We start from the raw sequence: 16,449 nt of genomic DNA on the forward strand, positions 1-16,449 counted from the left end.
TCGGAATTGCTAACCCAGATCCTCATGAGAAAAATATTTACTAACTAGAGCACAGATTTTGTGGATGGTTCTTTTTTTCCTCTCTCTTTTAAAATTGAGGTAAAATTCACATACCATAAAATTAACCGTTTTAAAGCGTGTGTACACTTCTTGTTGTTTTTCGTCTTATACTATGTAGTCAAAAGGCTTAGTTTCCAAGTTACTTAAGTTAGTTCCTCTGTGTAGTTATTTTATTCATTTGTAATACAGTTGGGTCCATCTGTTATTCTTTGTATTTCATTTTAGTTCAACCCACCTCCTGGTTGATCTTAACTATTTATTTGTGGGTTGTGTGAGGTATTCCCATGGTTCTAAGAGTCAGAGTTATACAGAAAGGCATGCTCAGAAAAGTTTCACTCCCTCCTCATCCGTGCTGCCCCACTCCCATTCCTCTCTTCTTTCCACCGCATTGACACCCACCCCCTGTAGGGAACCAATCTCCTTAGCTTCTGGTTTATTCTTTAGATCTATGTATCTATATACGCACACATGCATATACACACACACATACGTATGTGTGTATGTGTGTGTGTATATCTTTTTTTGCATCACAGGTGAACGGATACATAAGTGTTTTCTTATATCTTCTTCTTTCTTACATGAAAGGTAGCATCCTATAAATACCCTTGTGCGCTTTTTTTTTCCCTCATGTCATACTATATCTTGCAAATCATCCCATATCAGTTCCTAGAGACCTTCCTTATTCATTTGTAGAACTGCATAGCACTCCTTTGTGTGGATGTGCTGCAGTTTATTCAACCACTCTCCCACGTACGGGCACTGAAGTTGTTTTCTGTATTTGCAATGACAAACAACGCTGCAATCAATAACTTTGACGTACTAATTTTGGTGAGAGGGGCTGGCACAGGATCTGAAAGCAGACGAGTCTGCTTCCAGAGCCGCTGCTCTCTCTGCGCTGCCACAGACAGCTCAGGCCTGAGACGATGCCCTGCTCACCCTAGTGGACTGGGGGTACTCCCTCTCCTTGTCTGCTTCTACAAAGAGCTCCAATGGGCGGGCCACTGGTTGCTCAGCTCCCCTTTGCTGGCCTATTCCTCTCAGTTGCCTTCTTGGAGGGTCATTGCATCTGCAAATTCAAGGCCCTCAGCCTGGGTGTTGACCATCCCGCACAGCCCGCAGATGCAACCATTTTTTAAAAATGACACGAAGAGCTGTGGACCCATCTGACTATACTTGTGTGCACGTGAGCTCAGCCGTGCCAATATATGTGAGCAACAGGCCTGAAGTGGGCAGGAAAGCCACATCACCACGCACGGGCAGCGAGCTGTGAGCTTTCAATGGGCCAAGAGGGATACACGAACCCCTCGGATACTAAGTGCGGGTGGACTTCCCAAGGATCCCAACGTTACCTGCTCAAGGAGGATTCCCTCCTGAGCCTGGTGGAGACCTAGGCTGTGGAGGCGAGTCTAGTGGCTGCCCGGCTGCCATTCATGATCAACCCGGAGTCTGGAGAAGCGGGAGGGAAGAAAAATGGCCCCAGTCAGACTGTCCGGCAGCCTGCGGCACCCTGGTGGTTCCTTCGGTCTGGAGCAGAGCCTTGGGGCAGAGATCAGCGTCCCTCCGAAGAGGCTGCAGCACTCACCTTGGCTGTGTGAGGAGCCCCTTCGGCCAGGAAACCCTCTGTTCTTGCCCTACATTTACCATGAAATATAGAACGCCCGTATGTGCCAGGCTCTTGAGAAACAGTGTATTATTTAAATAGGATAATAACCCTGCAAGGGTAAATCTTTTTCTCATCTTTTTATGAGTGAGGCTCAGAGAGACTCAGAGAGGTCAAGCAGCTTGCCCAAGGTTACACAGTAACCAGCAGAGTCATGATTTGAAGCCAGGTCTGGCTGATTCCAGGGCTCTAGACCTTTTCAAAATGAGTGCAAATCCAACAAAGTATTTATTTTAGCTCTAGAGGAAACATTCAGGCTCATGCAATCACTTATAGGCAGAAGTTAGATGCTACAGGGGAGGACTAGGAAAGCAGGAGACCTCAAAATGGTCACTTTGAGCAGATCGCTTGAATCAGTTTCCTTGTTTGAAAAGTAGGACTTGCCCGCAGGGCTGTGGGGACGCCGAGCTGATAGCTGAAGCCAGTGGAGCCTGTTCTCCTATGTCAGTCCCTTTGCCATGATGGTTATTAAATATTTTATACCACCTCTGGCTCCACAGCTACTCCCCTTGCTTGTGGAGATCAAGTGAGACCCCAGTAAACCCCAAGAGCCCTCTACACAGAGGTTAATTAGTATTCTCAGGCACCCAGGGCTGGCTTCGTGGGCATCAACATACAGTCGTACGGGGCCTGCACTCAGGTTAACACTCTGCTGGCCCCATCTTGCAATTCTCAGTGACAGGAGGCCCCGCGTTTTCCTTTTGCAGGGGGTCCCACAAATTATGCAGCCGGTCCTGCAGGCAAAAAGACAGTGGCTGGCAAAACGCAGAAAAAATAATGCCTCCAATCAGATTGCAGGGGGCTGAGAACATAGTACGATGATTTTGTTCTGGCTAAGTCTCTTGAGTGTTGACTCACTTGTCTCCTGGCTCTTGAGGGGAAAGAGCTGTTCTCGAGGACGTGGCTGCGGTTTGCATATGTTCAGCACGGTGTCTTTGTCCGTTTGGGCTGCTATGACAATACCACAGACTGGGTGACTTATAAGCAGCAATTATTTCTCCCAGTTCCGGTGGTTAGGAAGTCCAAGATCATGGGGCTGGCAGACTCAGTGTCTGGTGAGAGCAAGCTTCTTGGTTCATAGCCAGGACCTTCTTGCTGTGTCCTCACATGGCGGAAGGAGTGAGGGAGCTGTCTGGGGTCTCTTTTATGAGGGCATTCATGAGGGCTCCACCCCCATGACCTCCAAATACCATCACATTGGGGGTTAAGATCTCAACCTATGAATTTTTGCGGGGGACACAAAAAAATCAGTCCAGAGCACATGGTGTATGAAAAGCACAGAACAAAAAGGATTGAAGAACACATCATTGTTCTCAGCAAGAATATTTTCCGAGCACGTGCTCTGTGCCTAGCCCTGTGCTGGCTGCTACGGGGAGTACAGAGAACTCTGTGCCACCAGCATCTTCAGGGAGCTCCCAGCTGGATGGGAAGGAGGAGCACAGATCTCTCTGGAATACCCTTGAGGTTAGCCTCAAATGGGTGCGGGCCTGGGGTTCAGGGGTACAGAGGTAGGATTCAGAAAAGGCTCGCTGGGAGCTGGGCTGTCAGCAAAAGCTTTGGGTCAGGGTAGGACTCAGGGTCTTAAATGATGCTCAGGACTTAGTCAGTGGAGGAACGGAACCGTGCAAGCCCCAGCCCTGGTTATGGACACATAACACACTCTTTCCTGGCGGGTCTGGCTTTTGAATCCATCACAATAGACTGGAGTTGCGGAGCATTGCAAGTTGGGTTCTCTGGAAGCAGACACTAAGAGTTCGGGGTATGTGTTTGTTTCCTGTGGCTACTGTAACAAATGACTCCACAGTGCGGACTTAAAACAATAGAAATTTATCCTCTCCGAGTTCTGAAGGCCAGAAGTCTAAGATCAGTTTCACTGGGCTAAAAAAGCAAGGTGTTGGGAAGGGTGGTCAATCCTCACTCTCCAGACCAAGCCAGGAAGCAACTGTCTCAAAGACTCTCAGGCAGCCCAAGCCTGCCCTCCCAGAAGCTCGGCCCGGCATCCTCACTGTTACGGTTGCCCCAGACGTAGTGCCTGGAGCAGTCAAAAGGGAACTCCCAACCGCACCGCAGGGTACCACAAAACAGGACTTTTCTTGGCTTCTCTTTAAATGTGAGTGAAGGGACCAGAATTGGGCAGGACAGAGGCTGAAGGGGAAGGCAAGAGGAGTCTGGACTCATAGTAGGAGTTCTGGAACTATCCCAGCAAGTCACTCTTCCTCCCTGGGCCTCAGTTTCCCCGTCTGCGGCGTGAAGCCTATTAAGCCAGGCATTCTGACCTTAAAGGTGGCGATTCAGAGGTAGAAAAGAGGAGGCCAACTGAGAGGTCCCTGGGGGGTGGAGGGCTGGCAGGGAGGCTGGGCAAAGGTCCAAGGAAGCCCCACTAATGTTTGAGGGGCCCGGGCAGGAGTATACACGGAGACCCACATACCACGTGGCTAAACATTTTAAAGATATAAAGCAAACTGCTGAATAAAATATATTCCGTTGGCTGACCTTGAAAAAATATTTTTAGAATGACCTGTAAGGCCATGTTTGAATGAAAATTCTCAGACTCTTTAGAGTCCTGCCCTGGAGGCCACGGTGTGGAGAGAGCTGGCCCTGGTCCCCGGCTGTGGCTACAATGAGAATCTTCTAACTCACAGACCTTCGGCTCCAGGGAGCAGAACTGGCTAAGTGCCCTGCGCTGTGCTTTGAAATCCATCTTTGCGGTTGGGCTGAGGCCACGCTTCCCACGGGCTGTTCCCTGCCACAGGAATATAAGGGCTCTCCATTCTTGCGAAGCTCCTCTGACGGCTGGCTTTGCCTCGAGGTCGCCCTGACGGTCTCGCTGAACCTTCTTTCGGTTGCGCAGATGGCAGTCTGGGATGCCCCAAGCTGACCTTCTTGCCCTCACTTGGGGGAGGGAGGGGTCAACCTTACAGCGCGGCCTGATGGCTCTCCCAGCCGTCTCCGGCTCCCTCCTCCTTTCCCTCCCCCCAGGCATCTTCCTTAATATTGATACAATCCTTGCCCATTTAATCCCGTCTTGACACCTGGTTCTCAGAGGACCTAGACAAACACATTGGCCCCCAGCCCAGCCCTCTTCTCTTCTTACCCTGGCTCCTTCCCACACCATGAAGTGCCTCTCTGGACACTTCTGGGACAGAAGGGCCTTCTGTCCACGTGTCCCCTTGTCCTGCAGTCTCCTCACCCTGTGGCAGTGTGGGGAGCGTGGCAGGAGGGCTATAGGGCAGGGGTACAGTCTTCCTTCCGTGCCAGCCTTTTGACCTCCACGGCTCTGTCACATTTGCCCTGGCCGTGCATGCTTCTGGAACATTCTTTGTAACCACCTGGGCTGGGGGGAGAGAGCACGTGTCCCTGGCCCTTCATATCTCTGTCTTTTTGCACTAACTCAAGAGTCTGGCGGAGAAGAGAGAAAAATGAGGCTCAAAGAGGCCGAGTGAGTGTCCACACCTGGTTCTTCCGATGCCCACCCTTGGGCTCTTCCACGATGACCCAGCCGGCGGGGGCAATCATGCCACCCGATGACATGACTGCCCTCTGATGGTTGGCATGTTCCTTTCTCCCTGGGAAACAAAGGTACCTTTCTCCCAGTGTCTAAAAGGGAGCAGCTTCTTTCAACCGTGCAGCAAGCGAGCGGGCAGCGGAAGGTCCAAGGATGTGGTCCCCGGAGGCCAGCAAGGCTCCAGCCCCTCAGAACTTATCATTATACTTGCAGTCTGGGTAGCGGTAGGCAAATCTGGGGTCACAGGTTCTCAGGGGCCTCAAGATGTCCTTCAGCCGGCTGGCGGCTTGGAGGACCTCGGGGTCTGGCCGGGTTGCCTCCCCACAGCGAGCGAGCTCGGCGTCTATCTCCTCCTGCACTGGGGACGGGAACTTGGCCCGGAGAAGTGGGGGCAGCACCTGGCCACACACCAGTACCAGGTTCTGCTTCTCAGGGATGGTGTCGCAGGAGGGCAGCTCGGTCTGGCAGCCAGAGACCAGGCAGCTGAAGATGTCTTTATTCTCTCCTGCCCTGGAGGCCGCTTGGCTGCCTACAAGAGACATGGAAGACATCACACACCCTACAACCTGTTCTCCTTGCGGGGAGGCGTCACTAATGAGAATTGCTGGGCAAAGTGGTTCAGACTCCTAGCATCTCCTGTCACCAGGAGATTTAGGGCTCAGGGACACGATGGCCCCCGTTGAGAACCTGGGGGGAACTCTCTCGGCTACAATAAGGTGAGGCCTGGGACTTCCCTGGCGGTCCAGTGGTTAAGACTCCGTGCTTCCACTGCAGGGGGCGCGGGTTTGATCCCTCATCGGGGAACTAAGATCCTGCATGCCACGTGGCGTGCCCAAAAAATTAAAAAAAAAAAAAAAAAAAAGATGAGGCCTGGGGATGGAAAACGCACTTCTTCCTACCAGAACTTGGGCTTCTAATTGTAAGGCTCCCATGCATATCGTGATTCTCCCATAATTATGACTGAATTAGGGAACTCAGGAAATTCCTAGGGCTGGTTTCATGTGCCTTCTTTAAATACAAAGTCGGGAGAAAGAACAGGTAATCCAGAATATGCCTTCAACGGGTTGTAGTGGGACTGATATTCAGTGGTTCACATATCCCGAATATTCTGGAATCAGCCCCACTTCTTCTCATTTGATTCTTCTTAATAAAGGCAAATCAGGAAATGAGTAAGCGTGGTTTAATTGGTCTATCTTTGTAGGCCTTCTCATATAAACAAAATCAGAAATTGGAAATTAAAATCCTCTGTCCTACTATTGGGCTCAGAATATCTAGTCACCATCACAGACTGCGATGTTCAAAGCATCTGATGAGAAAGGCTCTGAGGGGGAGATGGATCCAGGGGCTTGTATGTGTGTGAGCAGGGGCGGGGCAGGTCCCCGCGCCACACAGACCCAGTCGGACAACGGCAGTGCCCTCAGAGGGTGAAGCTGGGGCCATAGCACAGTGCAAATCTCCTCCTCCTGCACTGACAAGGTCAAGTCCGGTTCCCCTTTGGAGCTGGAGCAGAGACTTAAAACGGGGAGAGGGACTCTCTCCCGTCCCAAACTTGAGCTGCTCTCACTATGACACAGGGAGACCCCACCCCTGGGCCCTGTCACCCCTCCCTAGCGCCTGTCACCCTGCCTTCCCCTCTGACAGCTGCTCAGCCAGGCCCATGCTGGGTACCTTCCTGCCTGTCGATGACGCCCAGTGCGCTGGCATCCCGGATGAACAGATGCCCGTTGTTGAAGATGCCAAACATGTCCACATCCACGTGGGTGAAGTAGAAGAAGTAGTTCAAATCGTTGCTCCTCAGAGACTCCAGGACACCCAGGAGCTGGTAGGCCAGGTCGGCCGCCTGGTCTGCGGGTGCACCATAGAATTCCTGCAGTGGGCTGGTGCTGGTGCTGACCAGAAATCTGCCGCAGGAGCCCAGGTACTTGGGCAGTGGCCATCCCTCGGCGCCCGGGAAGATCTGCCAAGCGAGAGGAGGAGGCATTAGAGGATTAGAGAGAAAAACCTCCTGAGACAGTTCCCTCCCTCCCTTTCTCCCCCTCCCTCTCTCCTTCCCTCCCTCTCCCTCTCTCCCCCTCCCTCCCTCCCTCCCTCCCTCTCTCTCTCCCCCTCCCTCCCTCCATCCCTCCCTCCCTCTCTCTCTCTCTCTCCCCCTCCCTCCCTCCATCCCTCCCTCCCTCTCTCTCTCTCTCATTTTCTCTCTCCCTCTCTCCCCCTCCATCCCTCCCTCCCTCTCTCTCTCTCTCTCTCTCTCTCTTCTTTCTCCCCCTCCCTCCCTCCATCCCTCCCTCCCTCTCTCTCTCTCTCTCATTCTCTCTCTCTCTCTCCCCAAGAGCAGACAGAAAGATCAGCCTTACTCAGGTACCCAACGTCTCAAGACACGTTAGCAAAGCATCCCTTAACCTTGTTTATACCTTTTGGAACATGGCAATACCTTGCTCCCCCTGTCCCTCCCCCCACCACTTTTTTATTCCATTGTTGATGGAGGGATTCAGAAAAGGGAGCTCTTCTTTCCATATTGTAGATTGCATTTCAACAAAGTTGCCCCAAGCGAGGTAAGAGAATGCCGATGCCTTTGCTACAATTTTAGAGGGTATTCAGGCTTCAGGGGAATGTGTTTATTTGAAGAGTTGTAGAGTTGAAAAAATATGACTAGCATTTCAGATTTCACAGATATCACGGCTTAGGAAGAGACTATGGGGGAAAAAAAAGAGGGTCAACTTAAGGTTGATTTAAAGAAAATATTTAAAAAAATAACAGTGCAGGCAGTAGGTTCTGGGATAGGGCAAAAATTATGAAGGTGACCCTTGGGTGACTCAAGTTTTGGGAACTGCTGCACTGGCCCTGGGCGTGGCCCTGGGCGAATCTGCCTGGCTGGGGTAATTACACACTCACAGAGACTCCCCAACTGACTGGAACGTTCTGACAGCCTAACACTGGTCTAGGCAAGCACACAGCTCTACCCAGTTTCCCCTGTCTCCTTGTAAGAGCTCCAGGAGTTTTGGATTAATATATACACACTACTATATGTAAAATAGATAACCAACAAGGACCTACTGTACAGCACAGGAAACTCTACTCAATATTTTGTAATAACCTATAAGGGAAAAGGATCTGAAAAGAATATATATATATATATATATATATATATATATATATATATATATAAAACTGAACCACTTTGCTGTATACTTGAAACTAACACAATGTTGTAAATTAACTATATCTCAATTTAAAAAAAAAGAGTGGAGGGACTATCCTAGCTTTTTTTTTTTTTGACTATTTATTGAGGCAGCTATATCTGGAATGGTGTTTCTTTATGGGAGAAATGACAGAAACTATAAATATTAACACTTTTTTTTCCCTCATTTTCCTTCTTAAAAGAACAAAGTCATCCCCCTTTCTGATGATTTTCTGTGGACTTCTGCCATTTTAACCCACTCGCCATGCTGTGAAGAACCATTTCTTGTCCCCCCCCTGCCCACTGGGACCTCTCCACTGTGTGCCATGGAGAGAGGCCCCCGGCTCCCTGGCGATGTCTAAATGTGCGGGCACGAGTCATCCCTGGGTTGGGGGCAGATCGACGCCATGCGCGGAGCTCAGGGTGGATGGAGAGTCCCAGCCCAGACCTCTCAGGAGCCAGGGCTGGAAGTAGCCAGGTCACCTGCCTTGGCCACTAAGTGTAGGACAATTGGAGAAGAAGGCCTCTGAGTGTGCAGGGCAACCAGCAATTCCTTCTTCTCCTCTAGGATTTCAAATGCCAACGTTAGTAGGCAGATTTTAGCAGGAAGAGCGTGGACCCTGAAGTCAGACAGCTCTGGGTTTGGGTTCCACCGCTGACACTGGCTAAGGGACTGTGGCCCAGTCACTTCACAGCTCTGAGCTCCACTTACCTCATCTGGAAGACGGGACAATAATAATATTCCCGTGGGGTTGTCGAGTTGTGAGCATTAAATGAGATAATGATGTAAAACATTTAACACAGTGCCTGGCACATAGCTAGTGCTCAAGAAATGAGTTGTTATTATGTACTTAGCCATCCTGCCTTTGGCCAGTAATATATCATTAATATATTATATATAAAAATAATATGTAATTATATATTATATAATATCTCATAAATAATTTCAATACTATAAATAATTAGAATTAAATATATTATAAATAATTAGAACAAAATAATATATTATAAATAATATTAAAATAATAATTATACTATAAATAATATAATTATAAATAATTATATGTATATTTATTTATAAAGAAACATCATATAATAACTAATATAATTATTAATTAGAATTATTACTATTAACACAATACTATAAATAATTAAAATATAATCTCGATATAATTATTATAGTTATTAAAGTCGATACAATATAAATAATTATAATATAATTAATAACAACGCTAATTATTATTAACTGCTGTGGGGCTGCCTCCTCCTCCACCCCCTCCTCTTCCTGCACCTTCTCCTTCTCCTCTTTCTCCTCCCTCTCTTCCTCTCCCGCCTCCCCTTATTCCTCTTCCTCCTGCTTCTCCTCCTCTCTCTTCCACCCTCCTTTTTCTGCTCCTCCCTCTCACTTCCTAGTTTCCTTTGTGCCCATTAAGTAAGCGTCCTGACTCTTGGGATCCGGGAGAAATGGGTGTGATGGGGCCCCGCGAGTTAGCTGACTTGTTAAGGGGCTGTCTCTACCACTGGAGTGGAAGCTGCATGAAGGCAGGGGCCAGCGCGCCTGTCTCGTGGACCAGTGTTCCAGAACATCCTTACCTATTTGACCATCCCCTTTTTGATGGACATTTAGGTGACTTCCATTTTTTTCTCCTTTCCAAGCACAGCTGCAGAGCACCTCTCCGGGTGGGTCCTTCTTTGTTTTTTTCCCCACCTCCTGAGCTTGCTCAGCTCATATCGTACTGATCTTTGAGACACCTGGTCAAAGCTGCCCTCCTCCACAAAGCCCTTCCGGGCTGCCTCTGGCCGCGAAAGTGGCCATTCCCCGCCGCCCCTCCTCCCCAGCTCCCACACCTCTTTCCTCTGCAGTAACCACAGCACTTCCCCACTGCAGAAGCCAACACATATTTACTGAATGCCACAAAGGTGCTAACGTGGGCTGGTGGCCCCAAGGTGTGCAGTGATGGCAGAGAGAACTCAACCCAGGGCCTGCTCCCTCGGAGCCGGAAGTGAACCCGCTCCCTGGACGGGCTTTCCCGGGGTTGGGGGGGGGGGTCCCTGCATACCTGTAGGAGGATGGGATGGGCGTTGACAGCTAGCGTGTAGAGGAGACGCAGCTTGTCGCGGTCCGTGAAGTGGTCCATGAAGATGCTGCCAGCGTCGGCCACCTCCGCATAGCGCCGGACCACGCGATCCAGGAGTCGCTGTGACGGGCAGCGCAGGAGGGGGCTGGGCAGGCCCTGCAGCGGGTGGGAGAGATTCCGGGAGGAGGAAAGCGTGCTGAGTGCTCGTGGGCGATGGCAGGACCGGCACGGGCAGGCCCTGCTATTGGGGGAGATCGCGGGGTTGCGGGCGACCAAGTAGGCCCTGAGGGGGTCGGGGGGGGGTTATGGAGCACAGTACCCCTGGGGGGCGTGGTGGGAGGGGCCTGAGCAGGCTATGTGGGGGAGGGCGGGAGTCGAGAAGGGACTGAGCGGTCCTGGGGTCAGGGTAGGCGGGCACTGGGCAGGCAGTAGCAGCTGGAGCCTTGGAGACCCTGTGTCTCCACCCGCATTTTGCAACTGAGGAACTGGAAGTCTGCAGAGTGTAGGTAAGTGTTGGGAGGGCTGGATTCAGGATTTGAACCTGATATGAGCTGCATGTTTGCCCTCCCCCCACCCCACCCCATTCATATGTTGAAACCCTAATCCCCAATGTGATGGTATTAGGAGGTGGGGCCTTTGGGAGGTCACTAGGTCATGAGAGATTAAGTGAGTTCCCCAAGTCACACATACCTAGTATTTGTACTAAGGCAGTACACCAGGTGAGAAGTAGGTAGGTGGAGCCAGACAGGACCTGCATCCTTATCTTTACTGGGGTTGTAACCCTGTAGCTGGGTGAGCTCAGCGCACTCATTCATTCGTTCACCCACCAACGTTTGCAGGGAGTCTACCAAAGACCAGACTGTATTTGAGGCACTGCAGATGCAAAGGGGACCACAATCGACACTGCCCTCCCAGGCCTGTCGGGCGGGGGAGACCATCAAATGCCCAGCAGTTACGACGTGGTGCAGAGGGAGCTATGACTGGTGTGAGGTCAGGGAGCTATGGGAGCCCACAGGAGCAGGACCACACCAGAACTTTTGGAGGCGCTGGCACCTCCAAAATCCTTTGCCTTCATGGGCCCCTTCCTCCATAAAAAATATTAAAAATGATATTTTACAACTGCATTGGTACAAAAACAAATACCTTAATATTATATATTCAAACATGTTCTTGGATCTAAAAGATCGATTTTTTTCTTCTGATTTTAAAAGAAATCAAAACATATTTGTGGGCCCCTCAAAGGCTTCTTGGAAGACAGTGAAGTCTAAGCGGAGGCCTGAAGCAAGGGTAGAGTGAGCATGCAAAGAGGGTGGGAGGGTATCTGTGCAGAGGGAACAAGCTGTACAAAAACCTTAGTGACGCACATGACTGCCCAGAATAAAGATTCCATTCTCAGCTTCCTTTGCAGCTAGGTGTGGTAACGTGACTAAGTGCTGGTCAATGAGATATAAGTAGAAATTTCTGAGAAAGGTCCTTAAAGGGAGCGGGTGTATCCTTCTTTACTCCTTCTTCCTTCCTGACTGGAATGTGGAAGTGATGGCTGGTGCTTGGGCAGCCATCTTGGACCAGGGCATGCTAAGGGTTGTGGAGCAGAAAAATGAAAGTAGCCTGGATCCCTGACAATCACAGAGTCACTATATCAGCCCTGGACAGCTATGTATCAGTTTCTTTTATATAAAAGAAAAGTATATTTTGATCTTGCTTAAGCCACTGTTACTTGGATTTTTTTGTCACATGCAGCTGAACCAAATCCTAAATATCACAGAAGAAAAGAATGGAGGCAGGAAGGTCAGTTAAGAAGATGCAATGGTCCAGGTGTGAGATGAGAGAATGAAAAGATATGAGGGTAGTAGAATCTACAAGTCTTGGTGATCGGCTGAATGGGGGAGGGGGGCCAAGGAAAAAGGAGGTGTCAGAGCTAGTACCCAACATGAGTGTGGACACCAGAGGTATCATTTGTGGAGGTGATTTTAAAACATGTTCACAAACTCCTTGACACTCCTCCCATCGAGGGTGGAGTCTAATTCCCCTCCCCTGGAGTATGGAGTGGCTTTGGTGACTCACTTCTAGTGACTGGAATGCTTACGGGAGTGATGCTGTATGAATTCTGAGCCTTGGCCATAAAAGGAGATACAGCTTCTACTTGGCTCTCTCTTGTACCCAGCCACCGTGCTGTAAAGAAACCCAGGCTACATGGAGGGAAAGCAAGACCCTTAGCTCTCACCCAGCTGAGTGCCTAGTTGACAGCCAACCCCCAACTTGCCAGACACACGACTCGGCCATTTTGGGAATGGGTCCTCCGGTGCTGTATTGAACCACCCCAGCTGATGCCATGTGGAGCCTCGTGAGCCTTCCTACCAAGCCCTGCCCAAATTGAATATTTGTGAGCAAAACTGATGATTCCTGTTGTTTTAAGCCCCTAGTTTTGAAGTGGTTTGTTACTCAGCGATAAATAACTGGTATATTTGCTGAGGAGGTTCTGGGCCATCTCTAGAACTATAGCCGGAAGAGGCTCTAAACCCATCTTGTACCCCAATCTCCCTTTATGGTGGAGGCAGCTGCTTCCCAAGGTCCCACTCACAGAGTGGGGCTGCACCTACTCCTGTTTGGTTTGTGCTGGCCAAGTGCAAGCCCACAGTGATATTGGCCAATGGCAAACGGAATTAGGAAACCAAACGTGTCCAATAAAATAATGATTCATTATTTTATTGGAAATACACACTTTCTGGGGCTTGCCCATTGCTTTGGAGTTTCCAAATCACTACTCCCTTCTCTATACATGGGCAATAGGGCTAACTCACCATTTTCCAATGAAAGGCAAAAGGAAAACCAAACACTGGCCTTCTGTTGCCCCTCCCCCTCTCATGCCCGGTTTCCTCATCCTTGCATTTCCTGTCTGGTGCCAGCCCTAGGGAACCAGCCAGTGGGTCAAGGTCTTCACGGTGTGGTGCAAGTGACCGGGCTTTTGCTCTGCTGCACTGTCACCTCACAGGGGGCTTCAGTGCAGGGTGGTACTGAGAGCAATTGTCACGCCTCTCCACCTCAATCTCCAATAGTTTATAAAACAGTCAATGAAATTTAATGGGTACATCATTGTGATGGTCAGTTTTATGTGTCAACTTGGCTAGGCTATGGTGCCCTGTTCAATCAAACACTAATCTAGGTGTTGCTGTGAAGGTATTTTGTAGAGGTAGTTAACATCTACAGTCAGTTGACTTTAAGGAGATTATCTTTGATAATGTGGATGGACCCGATCCAAGAAGTTGAAAGGCCTTAAGAGCAAAACTGAGGTTTCCCTGAGGAGGAAGAAATTCCACCTGTGCACTATAACATCAGGTCCTGCACAAGGTTCTCCAGCCTGCTGGCCTGTCCTATGGATTTTGGACTTGCCAGTCCCCCAATCTCATAAGCCAATTCCTTGAAATAAATCTGTTTTTTATATATATATATATATGCACACATATATATCATATAATATTATATGTTATATATAATTATATTATATTGTATATTATTATTTTATATAAAATTTATTATATTAACATTTATACTATATTTATTAATATTGGTTAATAAATTAATAATATTGCATATTTTGTGTAATATATTATTATAACACAATATGTACATTACATATATATACTATATACACACACATACACTGGTGCCAAGGGAAAAGCACTTGTTCTGTGCGGAAACAACAGCAACTGAGATGGAAATCTAGATTTGCTTTCACTTTTGAAGCTTCTAGTGTAATCTGAGTACACGAGAAGTAACTTCCCCAATGAGCTGTTTGACCTTCGGTTGGCTTTTATCCACATCCTGTCATGTGTTTGCTCAAAAAAAATCACCAGCAATCAGCGGTGTCCCCATTTAAAGGGTTCTTACCGGGACAGAAGCATGAAAGTTAAATTGTCTAGACAAATGATTCTGTGACTCTGATGGAGAAAGCCGTGCTTGTTGTTCCTCCGTAGAAGCCAGAGATAAGAGAGTTCAAGAGAGCAGGAGGGGGCTTTCCTCAGAGCAGACCACAACTTAGAAGATGTGGATCTTCAATAACCTACCCAGAATTGCCCTAGTCCTTCTCAAGTTCCATGCCATGGGTGAGATCTGCCCAGCTTGAGGGTCCCGTTGGAAGTGGAAGATGGCAGCAGGGGGACAACATCTCGGTTGGGGTTTGACCGCCTGCCATCACAGAACGTGGGGCACACGCAGCCCATTCCCAGTGGTCCTGTGTGTTGGTGAATTCCGCAGGGCGGCAAGGGAGCTGCATGTGGAGGGCTGACGCAGAAGCCTCTGTGGTGATCACTATTTGAAACCATGGTTGGCAGGACACAGTTGGGGAAAGGAGGGTAACATTTTCTGGAAGTTCTAAGTTTCAGGCCATATGGCGAGCCTTTCACAGACATTATCCCGGCATACACAGGGACTTTTAGCTTTTAGTTTTCTCTTGCCCTGTGACTCTCCTGGAAATTTAAAGTGATTGATTTTAAAAAAGCTTAAACAGTTTGTGGAAAATGCAGTGACATTAAATTTCGCAGCTCGTGCTGGCCAATGCAAATGGTAGACTGCATTATCAAGTGATCTAGTAAAATGCTCCCATTTTCCGGATGAGAATACTAAGGTAGGGACCAGGAAAGGGAGGTGGCTTGTTAAAGATCATGCTGCTTATTGGTGCACATTATCCTCAAGTTCATTTTCCATATTAATGATCCCACTTGGTTCTGGATGACTTTTAGCTGTTTCTGCAAAGCAAATGCTACTCGAAAGGCAAAGATTTATGAAGTAACCTAAATGTCCATCAACAGATGAATGGATAAAGAAGTGGTATATATATATATACATATACACACACACACACACACACACACACACACACACAGAGAGACAATGGATTACTGCTCAGCCATAAAAAAGAAAGAAATTTTGCCATTTGCAGCAACATGGATGAACTTGGAGGGCATTATGCTAGTGAGATAAGTCAAACAGAGAAAGACAAATATTATATGATTTATCACTTATATGTGGAATCTAAAAAAACACAACAAACTAGTGAATATAACAAAAAAGGAGACTCACAGATATAGAGAACAAACTAGCAGTTACCAGTGGGGAGAGGGAAGGAGGGAGGGGCAATATAGGGGTAGGGGATTAAGAGGTACAAACTATTAGGTATAAAATAAGCTACAAGGGTACATTGCACACCACAGGGAATATAGCCTATATTATTTAAGAAAAGCAAAGCAAAGATTTACCACCACTGAATACACTTTTTCTGATGGAAATAAATGTGTAGAAGAAAGAACACTAGCTGCTCTTAGAAAGAGAAATCTAAGACAAGAAGTTGACTTTCCTTTAAGATTGGAAGTCAGCAAGCTGAGGTCACAGTGCTAACTGAAGGCACGGTTTGGTTCAGGAATCTGACCTTCTTTCCAAGGACATATCCAACTAATGGAGAGCTTCATGCTGAAATGAGAATTAATTTTCACTTCTCAGATAGAATCTGTTCTTTTGTTCTAAGGCTTTAAAGAACATAAAAACTAGGCAAATAAAAATTATGTTTGCAAATTATGGCACACCTCTAAAGATAGCAGATGTGCTAACTCCAGTAACTTTATTCCCTTCCTTACCCTTTCCAAGGGCTACCACCATCTTCCCCATCAGCGGATCAGGACACAGGCGGTGCCCACACTGACTGTAGAGAATGGTTAGCCCGTGTACTTTTTTCCATGCACCGAGAGGATAGACGTTTCCAAAGTTGGCCATCGTGGGCGTGTTCATTGTGAGATATTCAAATACTATGGAACTGTACAGTGTGAAAGTAAAAAAAAAAAGTTCATGTTGCTGCCCACAGAGGCCACCATTGTTCTATGTGGGGATGTACGAATACACACACGTAGTGATGCCAGAAGAAAAAAAAGATTGGAAGTTAGCTTTTCCACTAAGAAGGTTGCCCTGGCCAGCTCAA

General features: G+C 48.2%; 1 protein-coding gene across 1 annotated transcript in view; it reads right to left on the reverse strand.

Moving 5' to 3' along the window:
* Positions 1-1,931: 1,931 nt before the first annotated feature.
* The window catches only part of DIPK2B (divergent protein kinase domain 2B), a 46,083-nt gene continuing 31,565 nt past the window's right edge, over positions 1,932-16,449 (reverse strand). Inside the window, exons 3-5 of the mRNA XM_082378218.1 lie at positions 10,464-10,637; positions 6,894-7,182; positions 1,932-5,754 (exon numbers count right to left, since the gene is read on the reverse strand). Coding sequence (XP_082234344.1) covers positions 5,414-5,754; positions 6,894-7,182; positions 10,464-10,637 — 804 coding nt within the window. The 3' untranslated portion in view covers positions 1,932-5,413. The remainder of the gene's footprint in view (positions 5,755-6,893; positions 7,183-10,463; positions 10,638-16,449) is intronic.

Source organism: Balaenoptera borealis (genome assembly GCF_965194805.1).
Source record: "Balaenoptera borealis genome assembly, chromosome: X".
NCBI classification, from domain to species: domain Eukaryota; kingdom Metazoa; phylum Chordata; class Mammalia; order Artiodactyla; family Balaenopteridae; genus Balaenoptera; species Balaenoptera borealis.